This window comes from Xylocopa sonorina, chromosome 2, assembly GCF_050948175.1.
Source record: "Xylocopa sonorina isolate GNS202 chromosome 2, iyXylSono1_principal, whole genome shotgun sequence".
Classification (NCBI taxonomy): domain Eukaryota; kingdom Metazoa; phylum Arthropoda; class Insecta; order Hymenoptera; family Apidae; genus Xylocopa; species Xylocopa sonorina.
This window is the reverse complement of record NC_135194.1, coordinates 10237307-10258016: the sequence shown is the minus strand read 5'-3', so window position 1 is coordinate 10258016 and position 20710 is coordinate 10237307. Positions and strand designations below refer to the sequence as shown.

Here is a 20710-nt window from a genome sequence, read left to right as displayed (position 1 = left end):
TGAACAACCCTCCCGAGCGTGACGCGAAACTTCAAATGGCATTGAGAGTAACTATTCATTACACAGGATTTAAATATGATACGATTAACGATTGTATTTCATATAGTTTCTCTTTATCGTTGATTAATATACAGGAATAACGTTGTTCCGTTAAGAAACGCTAGTTAAGAACTTCGTACCAGTCCAAGGTTCGCTCATTAAATTAATTATACTTCCTTTCAAATAACACGTGGATTTTATTTATGTTACGTCGATATAACATAAAATAATATTTATTTACATGAAAACTATCTATCGGGGGCGCACGTTATTTGAAAGAAAATATGACGTGTTAATTTTGCGAGTGTTATTTCGTAGTATCGAGCATCTTGCCACTCAAAGGTCCGTAAATTTACGATTATATATATATATAATTATAATACATGTTATTAATTGTATGCATCGAATCATACAGTCAGAACACGTGCAGCTGCGCAACACAATCTGCGACGATATGTTCGAAATATTCGTGTGTTCCTCTCTTGGCGTTTTCAACAATTTCAGAACGTAATGTAGGGATATCGTTATTTTACAATTATTTACAGGGATGCGGTTGCCCAGCGATCTAACGAACAATCTTCTATACATCATCGTGTATCTCTCGTCACGTTTTGATTCGCTCTTTGATTACCAAGTTCCATTTATTTACTTCGCCTCACAAATCGTTCAAAGCGATCGTTCTCGTTGGAATTTACTTTAGATAATCCCAAGGAAATCTGATCGTTTCCTTTTCGCAAATATCGATCGAGCATACGATTAAGCGGTTATTTCGCTACTAATAATATTTATATTTTATTCATAGAATTTCTCTTCGCTAACGTATTTATTGTTTCCTTCAGAAGATTATCACGATGAATCACATTTATTTTTGCAATCATTTTTGACCCGACTTCGAGGGAATTTCACTTCAATTACAGCGGATAATCGTCCGATTGTCAATCTAGTAATAATATGTACACCGTGTAGACGAATTTGTTAGCTTTTACAGGACGTAGGATCCGAAACCGTGCATTTGAATTGTTCCATTGAAGTGTCCACTACCACCCCTAAAATTTAAACCCGAATAACAGGATTTTCTCGAATTTCGATTTAGAAATTTACGTTCGAAGGCGCTTCCCTTTGGTAACAAACTTGTAAAAACGTGTATTTATTTTATCTAAAGAATCCATTTATTATCAACATGAATCGTTCTTCTCTTTCTTTTTATAAAATTTCACCAATTTATGATTCGTAACATTAGAATAACTTTAATTAATTTGAAACATTTGAAATAGAAATATATCAAGTTCTCACGATAACAGATAGAATTCCCTATGGTTTCAAATCTCCGGAAGGGCAGAGACGTTTATCGAGAACGAAGGTTTACAAAAATATCCTTCTTTTATAGTCCGTATCTCCCTGCCCTTAAAACACGGCGTTCTCAAGGATTGCGTAAAAATAACAACTCCTATTATACAACCATCGAATAAATATCTACTCACATGGCAACTATGCGCCTCATCCCGCCATTTTCTAAACTCTGAAAGCAGTCTTATTACTTTAAACGAACCCTAAGATTCGCTTCGAAGGATAAGCCGCGTTGTGCATTTGATTATTCTCGCGTCTACGTTTAACAATATATTTATTCCCGTTGAGATACATAACAATTATCATTAAATATTAGATGGAGTGTTAGAAGGAATGCAGTCACAATCGATAGCGATTAATCGCGTGCTAATCCCATGTACCGCATTTCGTTCCAGAAATTAGTCGTATTAACAGTGAATACATTGCATAGAACCGATCGAACCACCGCAGCGCGTTCGAGGATACGATTTTTACTGAGTCTTATTTACAATTTTATTCAGAACGAAGTTTATAGAGCGACTTCATTTATATTTGGATTGAATTTACGCACGAATTGTTTCTTAACAAGTTAATCAATTTTTCTAGTGGAATAAAATTCGTGAGAGTTTACGTTCGCCACGATGTGATTCAGTTCGCGACAAGGGGTTGTTAGCTTTGCGGATGAAGCAACGCGCTGCCGTGATGAACGAACAAGTTTTTTGCTTTTCTATTTTTTTATTTTTTTTTTTTTTTCGTTTTATTTTTGCTTCTGCTTTCTTTTTTAATCGGACTCTTTTTTCGAATTATGCACCTTTGATTAACGTCACGTCGTGTTTTCTCGCTTACTTCGCCGCATCACCGTGATGCCAATGGAACCCCTTATTTTACGCAACAGATCTATTATGTCAGCTGTTGACATGTGCTCGACACTTTCGTCGTTTACCTGAAATGGAAGACACACCGACGTGTAATGAAAAGAATGTGGTATACTTGTGAAGCAAGGGTGGAATTAATTTTAATTAAGAATCTATTTTCATTTCTCTCGCAACATAATGTCACGTTTCATATTTTTTGATTTTATATGTGCAATAATTTCACGTTACTCCATGCAAAAAGAATTATATATTTTGGAATTTGTTTAATTTGAAAATTTTCATAAATATACGTAGATTTCGTACAGATGATTATTATATATGGAAAGAAAAGTGATATCAGTTTAAGTTGAAGAGAATTGTTGAATCTCGAGATATTCCCTCGCTGGAAAGGAGGAGCAGAGTGTTCAAGTGGAAAATGAGGTATTAATTAAAATCGATATTACCATCATAAGAACGTCTCCTTGTTTCAGCCTCCCATCTTTAGCTGCAACGCTGTCGGGGTGTACCACAGATATAACTGTACGGTTTCCTTCCGGTTGCAGACTGAATCCCAGTCGACTGTTCCAACCACGTGTCAGCTCTACCATGAACACCTTCAACAACGACGATCACCAATGCAATTCAAAATTAGATCTCACGCTCTAAGTACTTCACTTTCGATTTGCCATACAATATTAATTCTAAATTCAAATTAGAGATAAACTGAAGAACTTTAAATTATTATCACGTTGTGATTTAAAAAACAACGTTCCTCTTTCGAATTTCTCCAACTTAATAGCTCTTTAAGTATTTCAAAAACTGTATATCTTTAATTAAACTGATCTCTTCTAAAAAAGTATGACAAATGAATTAAATCAGAGGTTCTTTTACATAGAGATGATATTTGCTATTTCATTTTTGAAAGATGATTATATATGTTATTTTAAGCAATTATTGTTTTCTTCGTCATCTATCATGTTGAATGGCGGCGAGATTCGATTTACTAACAACGCTTCGGCACGATTCGTCGAATGAAAACCCTACCTCGGTTCCTTGTTCAAGATCTTTATTGGGGACAGCTGAGTCCGTGGTGTCTACATCAGCCTTCGCCTCTTCATTTTCCGTTTTATCTATTCCATCATCCGGAGCGAACATCACGCCTTTCCACTTCAACAAGCCCTTACTGCCGCCGGGATCCTCCGCTCCTAAGATCTTCCCTGCGCGTCGTACATAAAATTAAATCGTAACTTGGCAAATAGACCTCCCATCGAGCAACGGAACAGCTGTGGTTGCGATAACTCCGTTCCGTTGCAATTTTTATCAAATACAATTATTCCTAGCGCGATACCTTGGATACTATGAAAGAGCAATTAACAACGTGCGAAGATATATTCAATAGACACGTTCGTGTACATTTTTTTTTTTTTTTGTTGTTTTTCAATGGAAACGAGTGGATTGATTTAATGTGTTGGTTTGTTGCAGCGATTGGATTTTGTGTTACCACTTGCACGTTCGAGAAGATACTGATCGATGGTAAACAAAAAATAGATTAGATAATACTATGTGGAACGATTCGATATATTTCGATGCGGGATCAAGGTGTAATTATTGAGTGGAGTGGTCGAGTGCGACTAGTACAACTGACTGTTCGACGCGAAATCTAGGCGACTGATATGTAGAGGTGACATGATATCGCACGCTCGTATGTTGTGGACAGATAAGATAATGAAGTGCTACCGGTTTGAAATTCATATTTTTCGCGCGTCCATGCGGCTCTCTCTCTCTCTGAATACCAATTTTTTTTACCTTACTACACGTGTCGATTGAGCAAACATCAAAAAACTTACTAAAAAACTGTTAACATCCATTACACATCCAAACACATAGAACTTTACAATTAATACATGGACACCCAAAAGTCATTATATAGCGTTCCGAAATATACTCTAACCATTTTTACAAATTCTCTTGATTTCAAAAACAATAAAATATCAATACACACTTTACACCCCGCCCAAGCAAAGAACATGGACGCATACCAGACGTTCTCCAAGATCCGCGCTAGGAACCAAAAAGGGGGCGAACCTACTCATACCAAAGAGAACAACTCGGCAAGAATTATCTTCATTCGAAACAGACATAAAACCCCTCCTCTAGTTCCAGATAACAAAACCACGTCTCGAAACTACTATAAAAACTCTCTGGAAGAAGCGTGAACGGAATTAGGTCGAAGGCGACCGGAAGACCGCGCGACGGAGGGGTTGAAGCTACCGCGGCAGAATTGTTTACAGGCTTGGGGTAGACGGAATGAAAGGTGGGTGAACCTGGTATGTCCTGGTCGCTCGAGTGGGTAGCCTTGTTTTTCGCGGTGGTGTCAATGCCGGCGCCGCAGGCTGGATTAGCGCTCTGATAAGCGGGGTTCTTGTAGCTGAACGCGGCGGCGTTCGAGCTGCTGGTCGAGGAGAGCAACGGCGGCATCGAGGCGGGCTCCGAGGGTAGGTCGTTGTCGTGCTCGTCGACGGACAGCATGGTCGTCTCTCTTCGTTCGTAGTCGATCTCAGCCGCCTTGTTTCGCGGCTCGTCCTCCGCGACGATCGCGTCCACGCCGTCCCGATAATCGAGGTCGGAGTCCAGGCTGCAGAACTGAAAATGGGGCTTCCCCTGGGGCGCCGACAAGTCGAGGAAACTCGGTCGCGCTGGGGTCTTCGACGAGTCGCTGGATTCGCAAACGTCGTACAACGGCGGCGGATCGATTATGTCAGTGCCAGGTGTGTTTGGTTGTGAATTCGTTATCTGCGTCCTGATCGAGCACTGGTCGGAATCGGATGTCTCCGCCTGGCTGGCCGTCAATGTCGTCTGCACGCTCGGTTGCTTCTCCAGAGTTTCTGCAAGGACGGGTTAGCTTTCTTAGATGGCTCCATTGGTTATTGGGTCGCTGGGTCGAGATGTTTGCTGAGTTTTTTTATTCTCGTCGACTAACACTTTCGATCTTTCGTATTCTACGCGTAAAGTGTTCATTGTAATTTACTTTCGTTTTATTTAAAACTTTTATTTCGTTCAGAAACCACTCGCTTTAGGTATTAGAAATAGTGTCAGCAATTTTATCGACAAACTCCATCTCGCTTTGCTCTTATTAAATATGAATTTAATGTTGCGTGGGATAAACGATACCTGGATCGCTATCAGCAGTAGGCGTACGGGTTGCAAGACGGCGCAGTCTTCTCGGAGAGTTGCAAGATGCCCCGGGTGATTGCTTGCAGCTCGAGCCGCTCGATGTGCCTGGTGATAACTTTCGAACTGCTAGATCGCACAGCATGTCTACGGCTTCTTGCCTGGAAATTTTAGACAACCTCCATGTTAGTGCATCCAGTACGTCCATTCGTAACCACCATCCAATGCTCCACGTTCGAGGATGCGCCAGAAGTTTAGCCACCTCTGCCTCAACGCAATCGACGTTACGAGCGCATCCAGGGAACGTCTCGCTCCTGAGAGGAGCGGCCCGCGTGCGCAAAGGGTTAATTAGAGGGAAAAAGGTTTACCTCAAACTGGTTCGCGGTGGACGGAGTGGATGATCGGGCTCGGTTGGAGAAAGCGCGGAGACAGGAGTTTGCGCGAGGTCCCTGTACAGCCGCAGCCTGACGGTCGGTCCGCATTGTCGCAGTAATTGGACAGCCTCTTCGTGGCTCATGGGCGACAACGGCGCCCCGTCCACGGCGACTATTTTGTCACCTGGTCGGATCCGACCGTCGCTCAACGCTGGCTCCCGCACCAACGCCCTCACGTAATGACCGAGCGCGCTGCTGTCCGCCTTCCTCAGGGTGAAACCCAGGCTGCCGCCGACCTTCGTCATCTCTATGTCGAATTCCTGCGGGAAATTGCGAAAGAGTTTAGCGCGTTTAATTCTGGGCAAGCGCGTCCTCTGCTGGTGAGTGCCTGTTTTGGGGTGGAAGTGGAAATCGCGCGCCCTGGTAGCTGGAGAACGGATGTTTCTCGACCTGGAGGAACTGTTTAAATATTTCCAAGCGTTTTATGATAGTCTTGAGATAGTAAGCGGGGATTGGAAGGATCGAGAATTGTAGAAGCGTGTTGGAAAATATGAGGATGAATATTACTTTATATTTAAATATACGTAAAGGTATTATTTAATTCTGGACGTATTTGAAATTTTGGAATACGTCTAGGTTTTGTATAAATTTATTTGTAATCGAGATCGTTCCATCGTGAATGTCGCATGGTCGGATGAAATAAAAAAGGATTTTATTTATTATAATAAAGCATGTGACATAGAATGTCATGAATAAATTACTCCACACTCTGATTTCCCTGTACTCCATGACCAATAATTGTCTCCCATTGTAAACATGGGATTTGCGCCGGGATTTGTTATAAATGCATCGTACACCGTGCATACCCGCGGTAATACCGAAATCTAAATTGTAAACGAAGTTTGACAGGATTTCCTATTCCTTTCGGAATTTCCTGCACGCTGCAGATGATATTTATGAATACGGACCGTCCTGCTACTCAGTTTGTTCGATGGGAACGTGACGGACATGCATTTGCGAATTATAATCGACGAACATTCGATCGACTGCATATATTTTTCCAAACAATTTTGATCAATTTTCATCAATTCAGAACACTATTCGCACTTTCTTAATATACCTTTAGTTTCCTCGTTTCATCGATTCCTAAATTTACAAGAACAGAAAATAAAAGAAAGAAAAACTGTGAAATAAAGCTCTCGCTTAAAAGATGATATTTTACACGACAAATGTGAGCAACAACGAATCTTTTGTTAAACGAACGGCGTTTAATCGCACGATGCACTCGATTAACGCCATTAAGGGCAGATAACATTTTATATATCTTGCCAGCGCAGCGGTAACGCTGTTCTCTAGCAGTTGAGATCGTTCGATTAGCGGTCAAAGGGGTGGAAAATAAAGGAATTCGGTGATTCAGTGATCCAGGAAATTCGGCTATCTGCAGGTTTGTAAGGGAGAACGATTCGAGATAAGGGTTACTTACACCGCAGGGTTCTATCTGAAGGGGTGGCAGAGGGTTGAGTATCCGCAATGGTGGCGGTGGTTCGCGCCTAGCTGGCGGTGGCGGCGGTGCACCCGGTGGTGTGACATTCGTATCACCTGGAAGTCGACACACCACCAGTTCGACGGTGCTAGGCGTCGTTCGTAGAACCTCGAGGGCCTCCTGCAACAAGTTGCATCGAATCACGATTAACTATTTAATAATCAGCGATCAGCTATGAAAATTCCATGCAGATTCTGTGTCGAAGTGAGCCAAATATGACGTTTTGATCTGTGCTCTTGAATTTCGACTGACAGTCGTTTCTCTGCTTTATCGTTCCAACTGTTTGGTATAATTTAATAGAAGGTGTGCTTTGAAGCTTAAAAGTAATAAGAAATTTGTATTGTAATATTGCTTCAACTTGAATTGAAAAAGTGATTTCTTTATTTTCTCGTTGCTTAATAAAATTAGGATAATCCAAAGTTATTAGTAAGAAAGAGGTTACTCGAGCTTGTATGTAATTTTGTACATTTTTGCATATCGACTGACAGCACGCCACAAATGGCTTCTGCTCCGTCCTTTGCTACTCGTTTTCATTATTCAGTTTGTAATACAGTCGCCAAACTTATGCATAAAATTGTCGAGTTAACGATTAATGCGTTATACCGTACAACAGTGTACGAGCTGCAGCGTATAATATAAACTGATATTACACTTCGATTCTCGGGGGACAAACAGGCGACAGTACGGAAGATAGTGTCTAGGTTTAGTTTGAGTTCCGGATGTAGCTGCACATTATGCTAATCGAATGCAAATCTCGAAGAGCTACGGGAAGACAAGCCCGTGGCTTCCATCTAAAGCTATAGTAAACGCCATTTTGTCGCAGCCACCTCATCGTTTTAACCGTGCCAGGCAAAGACGAAGGGAAACAGTTTGCGGCGATGGGCAAAAATTGCTTTTACTTTGTTCAGAATGAACATTCTCCAATACCAACTGATAGATTATTATTTCTCAAATTTTTTAAAACAATTTTTATACTTTTGTCCAACTTTTATACGTTTAACAAAACTTGTAATTACTTTACATATTTTTATTCTCCGTTATTAATTATTCAACAAGCATAATTGCATTAACCTCTTCGAGTTTTCTTACTGTTTCTTCCATTTCTGTTTACGCGTGGATCAATGAAATGTAATTATGTGAGAATAATTGTTATTAAAAATACGAGAAAAGTCAGCGATATTTACATAGTTAGTGAGGCCGGTCAAAGGAATCCCGTTGGCAGCTAGAAGTATATCGCCAGGCTGAAGTTTGTTGGACAAGGCCGCAGGTTGTTGAGGAAACAGTCTTTTTACTCTAACAGGCCCGGCGGTTCCACCACCGGAAACGCTTAACCCAAGTCCCCGGCTGCTTTTCTGCAACGTCACTCGAAACGTGCTCTCTGAAAATCATACAAAGTACGTTTAATTCCAAGGCAACCGTTTCAAACGTCAACTTCTTCCCTACGAAACTTCCCCGCGGTGAAACTCCGCATTGTGCTATGCTAGAGATAACGAAGCCATAAATGACGCTCTTCAGACGGATGCTTATTTAGAACACAAGTAAGAAAAACATCGAAGAACACACTGTTCTGTTTCTTACATATTTCCTTTTCTATTTCATAATTTGCTAAAAAATATTAATAGTCAAGGAAGACGTGTTTTAAATTCATTCTTGCTAGCAAACATTTGTTCTAAGACGCTTTTCAACTTACAAAATGGCGGCAGAACATCTTGGTAACCGGGATTGAAACCGCTGTTCACTTTCTGTTAAACGTCTATGGTACTCTGCGGAAAGTAGATTTACCGTAGTTGACCATGGCGGCGATTTTTGTCACGCGGCGGTGAATTTAGCGCAGGTTCGAAATGACGCGCCTTTTATCGGATATTGACCCGATTCGGAGGACATATCGGATGTATTGTTCACTTTATTCCCCATTCAAATCGTCCCCCTTTCAGCGGGTAATTTACGTTTGTCACGTTATTGTACGAGGCTGCGCGGTGTCGATCTTGCCAAAATAGCCCGCCATTGTTGGGATCGTTTCGAAATCGTGGATATCCTGAACGAGTTCGTTTATCGTCCTTCGAGCGGTCCCGCGAGTTTAAGAATCGCCGTTCCCACGATCTACGACTGTCATCTGTCATTATCGCTGGTTAATTGACTTTTTCTCTTTTAATTTTCTGGCGACTCGATCGCGTTTTTCGTACAGGTTTTTTATTTTTTTAATTTATTATGTAGCTATTTGAAATTGCTGAAATTTGTAGTGATCATTTCTTTCTCGATTTTCCAAAAGGAAATATTCAAACTGTTACGAGCAATCCGTGAAATCGAACAATTGCGAAGCCAGAGAAAATCGCGTTCGACCCTGGCGGGCTATTCGAAATTTAAACGAATTCGCGGGAAATTCGTCGCGCGGAAAATCGTAAACAGTGAAAAATCAGCGCGCAACCGGGAATCGCCTTTTTTTTTTTTATTTCGACGAACTGTTCCGTTTTAATACCGCGGATTTGCCTAGTTTCAGTTGCGCAGTAGGAACGTTCGTTTCATCGTATCGGTTAGAGTGTTCCGAAGTAATGGAGTGGATGGTTTTGTTGGCGTTTGATAAACGCCTCGTAAAATTTAAGCGTGGTATTCCACGGTTACACTGTTACTGCTGCGAATACCGTTGCTAATGTGCCCGCGTGTTTAAATACGAACTTACTTGCCTAATGAATTGGCTGTTGCGCCACAATTTCGATATTAAACACCTGACTAACTACGATTTGCGGTTAATGAAACTACCGTGGAATCGATTTCACTTTACTCGGTTTGTTATTAATCTATTTAGATGCATAATAAATTTTATTGATTTAATCTGAGAAAAGTAAAGTATTTTATACAGCAGGGAGTTGTTGGCAACAAAACTGAAAGGCAATTCGGAATGCAAAGAGGTTAATTTAATTAAAAAGAGTGCAGTTTTCAATTTTATTCATTGACATCGATTAAATTTTATTTTCGCGTCACGATCCGTTGCAATCACCTGTTCGACTCGACGAGACATTTTTCGAAGATCATGCTTTGCGATTAAAAACTGCTGTTAATGAAATGAGCAGCGTTTCCTCGATGTTCGTTCGTGCTTAAAAGAACAGTGTGTAATGTTAAAGGAATGAAAGGGGATAAAGAGAAGGCACGCGAATCGAGGCCAACAAGATTAATGCACTTCTTCCTAGCATTTTTGAATTTATTATTCCCAGTAACGTGACTTAATTATTTTTGTCGCGCAGAGTTTTCAATGCTCCACGTGGTGCGAAAACTTTTAGCTTCGGTCGAATCATCTCTCTTGGTGGCGGCAGCGAACTTTGGTATACGACACTCTGATTTATTTAATCATTAATCAATTTTGAAAGCGATACGACAAGTTTATTGCAAATTGAAAAATTTTGCGGCTCGATTTGAAGGACTGAAGTAATTAGAAATACGAAAAATATTTATTCTATAATGAAATAGAAGTTGGAATTATATTTCTAATTATATGGAATCGATACTTTTCGACGACTTACATTGCACTGGGAAAAAGAAAGTAACAACGTTATTATTTGCTAACAGAGTTTGTTTTAGTCCTTGAGTTACGAACTGAAAATTGATTAAGTTGTCTCCGTATCGTTTTAAATGGCTCCGTTCCAGAGTCCTCGAAGTGCAAAGGGTTAACCAAACTGTAACTACGGTAAGGTGAAATATAAATTTATTATTATATACGCGCGATCGAAACAATTTTCTCTACATTTTGTCACGAGGTAATCCAAGGCTGAACGATTAAATAGGAAGGGTCCCAGAAGCGAAGTGGCAGCGAGCACCCACTAAAAATTTATGATCTATGAATTCGAGAGCGTGGCTGAACGTGTAATTTAATTTTCATTTGCCTTTTGACGAGGGGAATCTTAAAGTATCCGCGCCTCTGAATCTCATTATTCCTGGCTCCCTGATCGGCCGTCGTTCATCTCTGATCAATCAGTTTTTCAATTAGACAATTAATCTCATTGCTCGACGAATCTTTTCACGGATCAGTTTCACCATCGTCCATAAGTACAGTAACTGTTCTAATTAATAATTGCATTAAATCCTGTTCGAGACTGACGAAAGTATTACCGCTTTTCTCAAACTCAACGTCGACTCAAAATCTTGACGCGTTTAATAGATATTCTAGCAGAGAATTAAAGCAAAAAAATTAAATTTCACTCATTCAGCTAACAAATAAAAATCAGTCAAACAAGCCAAATTTAATTTCTCAGTTTTAATTCTCTGTTGGAATATTTATTAAACACATTAAAGTTCTAATTCAACGTTGAGTTCCAGAAAAGCGTTAAAGCAAACCAAAATTGTATTAATACAAAAATGTGCTTAAAAATAAATAGAGGAGAAATTGTCAGCAGGATTGAAAGGATCTTCAAAGCAAGCAAATTTCAATCCCTTCGCGTACGATCGTCCCGAATTTATGCGATATTATTGCTCATTAAATAAACAACAATTATCGGGAACCGTGGGCTTTCCGTCGATTTAATTTTCCTTCGAGCGGCGAATCGCTCAAAGTGTATGTTAACCCAGGCGGATCACGAGGAACGATTGCGCTCATATGAATTTCCTGTGATTTCGAGTGATGGTAATATCCGTTTAGCGACAGGTTCTGCTCGAGCCTTCGCAAAAGCGGCTCTGGTTATTAGCTGCTCGCTTTGATATCACATTAGTTCTGACTTTCGCGGGACAGACGTTTCGATTTAACCGGGATTAGATCTCCTGATCCTCTTTGTCGGCCGCATAAGCGACCGCCGATGACGGGACGATTCGATCGGGCCGCGTCTGTTTAGTCGGTGCTCAATAATAGCTTTAATTAGCCCCCGCTTCGAGAAATTGATTTCTGTCAACGCAAACGCTGGCCTGCCGCTGAAAACCGGCATTTCGTCCCCAAAATCCAATTTTGCCAGTATATTGTTTAGGGGAAATTGTTTTTGCCGTGCGTCGACAGCTTTGACAACCCCTGGTAACATCCAAATACGCCGTTCCATTACTTCTAAGTAATTTTGCGATTAATAATCTGGCAGAAGGCTCAACAAAATTTAGTATCACTTTCTAAACACACCTGTACACAATTTTCTGTAGTATCTGCTACTAATTCTATACGGTCTTATCGTTTCATAACTGCATTTTAGTATTTTAATTAAAAATTGAATTTCATTTTATTAAATTGAGAGAGTGTATAGCTTACTAATTTTTTGATCCAAGTTCTCCATTAATAGACAATTAAATATGCTACCTTGGTATTCAAATTTCATGGAGCAGATTGATTTAAAATTAAATTCGGTGAACCACATTTTTGATAGCCAAGTGAATACTTGAAATTTGCATAGTTGCTTAAATGTATATACATTGTGTAATTTATTACCACTAATTTAATCATTATATCAAATTATATGTTACACGTAATGTTTTTTCTTTAAATTACAAAGTTAATAAAAAATTTAGCTTGTGACATCGACGAGTTAGCTTTTCTACGAAATGTTACACTGTGAAATTCATAAAAAGATCTTAAGTCAATCAATGAATTTTAAAATGAGCGACTCATTTAATTCTAAAGCTTGGCCTAAACGGAAGGTGTCGAAAAACCGCCCCAACATCGAACGTGTCAAGAAGAGCATCCTCCTTGAACTACATCGGACCGCTCACAGATACTGCTGGAGCATGATCGCCGATAAAAGTGTCTCGTAAAGCATCCCCTAAATACAGACACGCGCAAACACGGTTTTATTATATTTTTACGAGTTTCCCAACAACTCGCGGAACACCCGTCCGTAATAAGAAGAGCATAAGACCGCACGAAAGCGTTCTATCATCTGCGTCTCGAAAGTTCGCCATCGAGTTCGACCGGGATTCGTGACGACGAGACTGGAAGTGAACGCGAGTCCCTCTCGCGTCCTCCTCTGCATATAAATTTATCTCGCCGGTGATTTATTGCCTAATTCCTCGGTGCGCTTGCTTATTGTGACGAAACCAGAACGGAATGTATTTTACTCGCGTCCGTTCGCGAACTAATTCAATCTGACGACGATTATCGTATCGAGATCCGTACAATGACCACGAAAATGATTCTCAGTGGATCGAAACCGTTTTCTAACAAATTTTCATGTACAATCCAAAGCGTTAAACGTCTATAGGCGTCATTCGCGTCGATGTGTGAAATGTTGCAACATTTAACAACGTCACGCGTTGTTCCTCGTCTCAACGCATCGATCGTGCGGTCGTAAAGTCCACAGAGTGTCATGAACCCCTTCGACCCATAAAAATCTTTCCCACAAAGAAATAACGAAACTGTATCGCGCACGTAATTTCATCTGGCCGATATATTACGTCACATAACAAGAAACTATTGCCACGGCAGCGAAGGGTTTCCCGTGGAAGTTGCTCCATTCGCCGGGAGAGCCACGGCGGAGGACGCTGCAACGGGGGATGTTAAAGTGCGATAACGCGAGACGAATTGCCCGTCGAGAACTGGCTGTTTACTTGAGACACTCGTTCCGCCGCGCGATTCGATGTTCGATGTTAATGTTCGCTGTCAGGGGACAATCGAACGAGCACGTCGACATCGGTGATTCAATTCCACGTCCACGTTAACAGTCTCTATTTTTTTTATTTTAGTATCGAAAGTGTTAACGCAACTGTCGTTACTTTTATCGTCGACTGTTACGTTTCATCTCGTTTAAGCAAGTTTCGTGAGTTATGGATGAGATAAGAGTAAACGGAGTGATGTATTTTCGCATAATTGGTGATTCAATTTTGTGTGATATATATTAATTCTTTTCAGTCCTAGAGTTCTTGTGAATTTAGCCTCTTTTATACCTTAAATTACCTTAAAATGTAATTATTAATGAGTCTATTGAAAATAGCTTGGATTTTCTAGAGTTAAAGCTTCTGAAGAAGACTTTGGACTGCAAAGGGTTAACAGGCTTTTTTATAAATGTCCACGTGTCGCATTGAACGCATCGAACCGATTTAACTAAACAGAATGAATGCCACAGCAACATTCCAGTATTAATATAAAATATCGATACGTTTCTTTGACAATTAATCGATATTACAGCAATGGTGACGCAGACGTAACGTCAGACCGATATCCGCGCACCCCACTTCTTAAACATCCCCCATTTCAGTCGCTTCGCGTTTCTGTTCGACTTACGCCAGACGCCAGAATCGCTGAGATGGTCCCTGTACCTGTTGAAACTTCGGTTTCAAGCGGAAAACTTCGCGTATGATTAACAAACTTCGCAGAAGACCTCAAAGTACAAATTTCCGAACATTATCGGATAAGACGCGTTACTCTACCGCGAACTGACCGTTGAATTGATCGTTCTTATTCGAACGATCGACGAAGGAAATCGTTTGTATCGCGTGGCGAACATTTTCATTCGCGACTCGTTACAGTGACATTCACGGTCAGATAAATTTTTCAATGGAAGAGATAATCCGTACAGTCACCAGAGGAGGAGGCTTCAGTTTCAGTTGAATCAATTCACCAGCTTTCGGATTATTCAAATCTCCGTCGCGGATTAAATTTAATTGTCGCATTAAAGAAGCTCGTTGAAATTTATGTCTCGTCTCCGGTGGCGCCGTTCGATACGTTTAATTCTCGCGTACACGAGAGAGGCCGGCTAAAAACTTCTCGAGGGTCTATGCACGAGGGCAGGAACGTATTTCGTATGCATCTCGATCGTCTTTTTTCGCCCCTTACTCCGTCCTATTTTCTTCTCGAGCGTCTATTAAACACTGTACCAGCGGCGGTAAAAAGAATTCCGCTGGAACGAGGTAAAAAGGGGTCGTCGACCAGCGTTTAGTTCGGCAGACCGTCGATCCGATACCGATAACACATCGCCGACGCCGTAAAGTGAGTATCGCGCCCAAGTCGGTGATTAATGATGCACGATCTTTAAAGGATCATTCGATTCGCGGATCCACGAGAATTTATGGCGCGCGGCGAACGGCTCGAAAGTCTGCGCCTCGCCAGGAATGCGTCGATTCCTTGGTAACGTACGGTGTGCACCTTGTGAAATAGGTTCTTCGACACTGTCAGCTTCCGATGACACTCTGATATTACTCGCTTCGAGTTATCCGATTGTTACAGAGGATTCGAACGTCTCGATAGGTCGCGTCGTGAGCTTTTTCTAGCTTACATCCTGATTTATACGTGTTACTCGCGGATGATCGATCGAGCGCACGATTGGTTATCAATTTCGTAATGATACCGCCGCGGCAAGCGTGAGTAGGCACAGCGTTCTGTGATTAATGACGCCCTTTCTTTGTGTAATTAATCAAATCCATTAAGCCCGGCAACGATACTTCAAAACCAATAACGGCCGGATTTTTATTACACGGTTCATCGGTCAAAGTCAATTTTTTCGCGTAATTAACTTCAACATCTGCTCTCGTTCCCTATCGTTCTGAGGATCACCCTTTGATCGCGAGGAGCCGAAAAAAACATAATCACTATTTGCAATACATACTATATGGAACATCGAGATATCCAAAAGTCTCTCGACACGAATCCATGTAACGCGCTTATGACGCACCCTCTCGCGTCAAGGAATGACCGAGAACCCCAAGCGTTGCTAGTCGCGCATCACGAATTCCATCTGCTCCCTAATCGGCCACTTACGCGATCGTTCAATCAACCCTTTCCGCGCGGGGCCAACAATCTTCCCGGAAAAGTGGAGGTCAAGCGGGCAGAATTTCACGGGACGCTCGAAAAGGGCACTAAAGCATGATAACGCGATCGCCGTTCCACCGGCTATGAATTACCCCCTGGCCGCGTTGGAAAGTGGGGCGGCCAGGCTATACCCAGGAGCCCTGTCGCGGCTAGCCGGACGTCCGTTTGGTTATTCCGCCGACGCGGGATCCTGATAACAACCTGCTCGGAATTACTGGCGTGGCGTGGACTCGCGGTGTGCACGCCATCCTCCCGTGCACGAGAACCAAAGCGAATTCCTCCGCGCGCGCGCAGCTATTTAGGGTGGCCGAGGGTGAATTAGCCCCCACGGTGGAATAATAAAATTATTTATGCCGCGGCTCACCTTGCTGGACGAGCGATCGGTCTGTCGCCGCAGCGGCTGCCAGGAATCACGGGTTCGCCTAACGATTTAGGGGTTTGCGCATCGCGGGGGTCGTTGCTCGACGCCATAGACCTTCGCTCGACGGACGCTTGGTCATGCGATCGCGGAATACTTCAGAGCTGCTTTTTATGCTTCCTGATTCTGGCTTTATTCGAGCGTTATTGATTCGCGTTAGTATCCGCGCAAGGGTCATTTATAATTCAATGCTCTTTTATAGTTGTTTAAACGCAATTTCATCGTACGGTCTGGCTCTGCTCTTGTTTCACCCTGCACGAGTAATCTCGTCCATTTTGTCGCGGTTGCAGTCGAGCACGCATTTAAATGGGTATTTAATTAAACCGCGTGTGCATTTTAATGACATCGATTTTACTTTTTTACTGAAGCTTTCGGGGATTCAAATATTGCGTTTCGGTGATTATAAAAATCGCGCGATGGTCGTAACGCGGCGTTTAATAACAGCTCGAGGGATGTACGCGTGTGTTCCAGGGAGCATTTTATTTTCCAATTTCCTATCGATAATTTCGATCTACCACTCTTTCCGCGTGTCACGACTGTTATTTGAAGCAATCCCTCCGCTCGCGTTTTACAGCGACGACGAAGCATGCATTACGCCGTGCGTTTCCGATAAAGCCTCGCGATAGCCCCGTTTTACATAACTAAATATTAGGCACCGAATGATAATTCGCGCGGAGATACGTTTCATTTTCACAGTGCGATTCGTGCTCGGTTTAGTTCCCGCGATATCGATCACGGCTGCGAAGTATAACTTTATATTTTGTAGCGCCGCAGCGTTTCATGGTCTATAACTGTAAATTAGACCATTTCGAGGTTTCTGACATGCAACCAGAGCGGCCGTTGACCGAAAATTATAGATCGACGTGCCTGAAGAAGGACGCGCTCTGCTCCACGCGTTACACGTGCTGGAAAATAACGTATCAACTGCGCAAATGTACTGTATATACGTAGAATATATACCTATTATTTATTCAAACAATTTTGCACCCTCTTAAATAAACTTCAAGGATGCAGGATAACTTTTTTATTTATAATTGGTATCCAGTGAAATTTTCAGCAAGGTAATTTAAAAGTAATATAACAATTGTATCGATTAGCAAGCATTTGACGAATGTTCAGAGGCAATAAAATTGATTTAGACAGAAAAACTAATCGCTGAAAGAGAAAACGAACGCGAACGACATTTGTCACGAGAATTATGGGCAATTACGACTCCAGTAACCGACTTCCACCACTATTCACGGCCGAATTTCTCTACCTTGTTATTTCTCACGCTACAGGGGGTCATGAGCCAGAAATTATAGTTAACCGGTGGGCGGGATCTCGAAGAATGGCGCGAGGATGGAACCGATTATTCTCGATTTTGCTACCAAGTTCAACGAGCCCTCGCATCCCTTCGCGATCTTCCCTAAGATAACCGACTAAATCGTATTCGCTAGAAGTTGGTACGTGGCACCAGATTGCAGTGAATCCTTTGAATTAAACGATAATATATTCGACGATTAAACAAATTTGTATCTGTACGCTTTGCTGCATACGTATCGCGAATGTTCGCCAGGGAAATTTTTGAATATCGCCTTTGACATGAAAATTAGTGCGTTCTTTCTTTGGTAATCATACAATGGATGAAGATAGTGGGTTAACCAACGTTGGCTGCGTCGCGATACTCGAGGAAATATGCCAATAACTTCGCGACTGCAGACACGAAATCGGAAAGTAGATGTTTCATTGGATCCTTTGAGGATGAAAGCATGAAGATTGGTTGTACTTATCGTGTTCAACGCAGCATTCAACCGTGTAAAAATGGAATGCAATTTCGACGTATGCTGTATCACTGTCGCGAGGGGTAGTAATGTAGCGAACCAGAGCGAAATACGTGTAGATAATAAAATATGTCAATTCCCAGCTACCAAACTTGTGGCAATGTACGTAGGATGTTCGAATTAGGTTGACAAGAAAGTAAAAGTGCACTCTCGCAATTTTTCCAATTAAATTCTTGTACTTTTTATTCGCACGGTTGATAAAATCGGCAGAAAAGCTCGGCGAATTATAATCAACGAGGATTTCAAGCACGAAAGCCGCTGGACGAAAGAACAAGAGCGTGAGAAAATCAATTAGCTCGCATTTCTAATTCAATTATCGCGGCCGAACGATTCTTCGGCTATCACTTCAGCGGAATTTAGATCCTCGCTCTTATGCTTAATTACTGACCCATTTCGTGCACACCTTCCTACAGAGCCATGGATAATAATTCATGCAGGGCCAATCAAACTCAGGAAATTTCTATATCCAGTTGAACATAACTCCTCGTAAATTATCGAGGCGATTGTACGTAGGGATGGATTCGAGTGTACATCGAGCGTTTGAGAAAGATAACTTATTAATTCACAATCTTTGGGGAATTAATACGATGGGACGTTCAGAATTGAATTCTCTTTTAAATACGGTAATATTATAAATTCAAGTTAAAATATTCTGTATTCTTCTTAGAAACAGAATGTCAGGTTTCTTTAAATAAAAATAAAAAAGTACCATTTACGATATAAAAATAGCTTAATTAGTTTGGATGGTTTAAGTGGTTTATGGCCCATGCATTCTGACTGGGTGCAAGTATCAACGATGTGGAAAGGAACGAAATGGGTTTGGGAACGAGAAGAGAAATAACGATGTGAAACAGAGAGCTAGAAAGCACGACTAATTAAGGGCGTAAACTGATGTTATCCTTCCTTTTATCGGCTCGTTACCCGGTTGACGGATTTTTCGTGTTTACTTCCTTTGAACGTGAAATCAATTTAACGTCTTCCCGGCGAGCTATCGAAACCTGTTAAATCTAGCTTCCTCCATTCGATTCGTTAGCGTTCTTGTTCTCTTTCGCGGGAAATGTCGATCAGCTGGATGCTCTCTCCGCATCGCTTTCTACTTTCGTCCGGTACTTTTGTGATATATTTCACATTGTTCCATTTGAAACTGTTATTCTTTCACGTTTATTCACATAATCGTGAACATTTTAAATTGCACACGTTATATATTCATTTTTAAATTGCGATCAGAGTAATCTCTATGCAAGCATGGCATTTCGCTGAACGAAAATAATATTATATTTTGTTATTTACTATATCCTCGGTCTATATGCGCCACGTATACTTTGCTTTACGTCGAGGTGTGCAATGATAGATAACTCGTGTGGACAGATTTCCGTTTGAAAAAAATATTAATTCTTATCAACGGTCTCTGAACACTCTGCACTTTCTACATCTGCTCTCCCTTAACTCGACGGAACACGCTACGCCTGCACACATGGCGCGATACCACGGTGAAGTCGAAACGCATCGATCATCGTCGAAAGAAAATATAATCGCGTCGGAATTTTTATGCATCTGCTGGGAAACTTGGTCATCGGTTTTGAAAAGGCAATATATTACTAGCCGTGCGTTTGATTGGCCCTCTGGTTTAGGGGAGCGCGATGCATCAGCAGTTTTAAATATTCATTTATCATTATTCCGTTTACGTGTTTCAGCATATTTTCGTATGTATTTCGGTGATTAAATAATTTATTTTTTGATATTGAACGCCAGCAAATAATACACGGATGCGCTCGTTGAATGCATATTGGAAGACGATAATGAGAGGAATAAAGAAAAAACCGATTTTATGGTAAATGATGAGGTATTAACTATTTATTAAGGCATTAACTATTTATTTTATAACTTTATTAAGTACTAGCTTATCTCGCGATATCGTTTCTTTAGCAAACAAATTTCATAAGCTGCGTTCGCACACGAGATCATTTATTTTATCCGTATCAGTTGACGTTAAATACAACGATCACGTGTATGTCTATCCACGTACAAGTGAATTTTAAACCACTGACACGAGTAATAAATAGAACGACTGAATTAACCGGAGATCGTTCGATGTCTGATTGTTCTGGCTCTAGCTAACTAGAACCTTGATTGCTTCCAAGCAATCTTGATTATTCTGTGATCGTGAACTGCTAACTGTTAAGCCTGATTCCTGATAGATAACGAACCGTAGAATCCCTGTCTATAGTCGTTCGCGCCCTACTATATCTGTATCGCATGATTTTTTCAAATTAACAACCCCAAGAATATATTATACGATATTTTGTCAAATTTATTTCATTCACATATATTCCCCTCCCAATACCGTCACAGAACTCCACGCGAACCGAATCGATCAATAATTATATCGTTCGACAAATAACAGTAATAATTATAAACAATATAACGCAAACATATTGATAACGACCAATTCTCGCTA

General features: G+C 41.1%; 2 protein-coding genes across 2 annotated transcripts in view; one reads left to right on the top strand and one right to left on the bottom strand.

Annotated features, from left to right (window-relative positions):
• Ikkbeta (inhibitor of nuclear factor kappa B kinase subunit beta) overlaps positions 1-20710 on the top strand; it is a 575876-nt gene that overhangs the window by 448795 nt on the left and 106371 nt on the right. The gene's annotated exons all lie outside the window — the stretch shown is intronic.
• The window catches only part of LOC143433354 (uncharacterized), a 129947-nt gene continuing 111375 nt past the window's right edge, over positions 2139-20710 (bottom strand). Inside the window, exons 5-12 of the mRNA XM_076910678.1 lie at positions 8492-8685; positions 7248-7427; positions 5759-6084; positions 5391-5551; positions 4544-5104; positions 3264-3436; positions 2684-2833; positions 2139-2308 (exon numbers count right to left, since the gene is read on the bottom strand). Of these exons, the coding sequence (XP_076766793.1) occupies positions 2189-2308; positions 2684-2833; positions 3264-3436; positions 4544-5104; positions 5391-5551; positions 5759-6084; positions 7248-7427; positions 8492-8685 (1865 nt within the window). The 3' untranslated portion in view covers positions 2139-2188. The remainder of the gene's footprint in view (positions 2309-2683; positions 2834-3263; positions 3437-4543; positions 5105-5390; positions 5552-5758; positions 6085-7247; positions 7428-8491; positions 8686-20710) is intronic.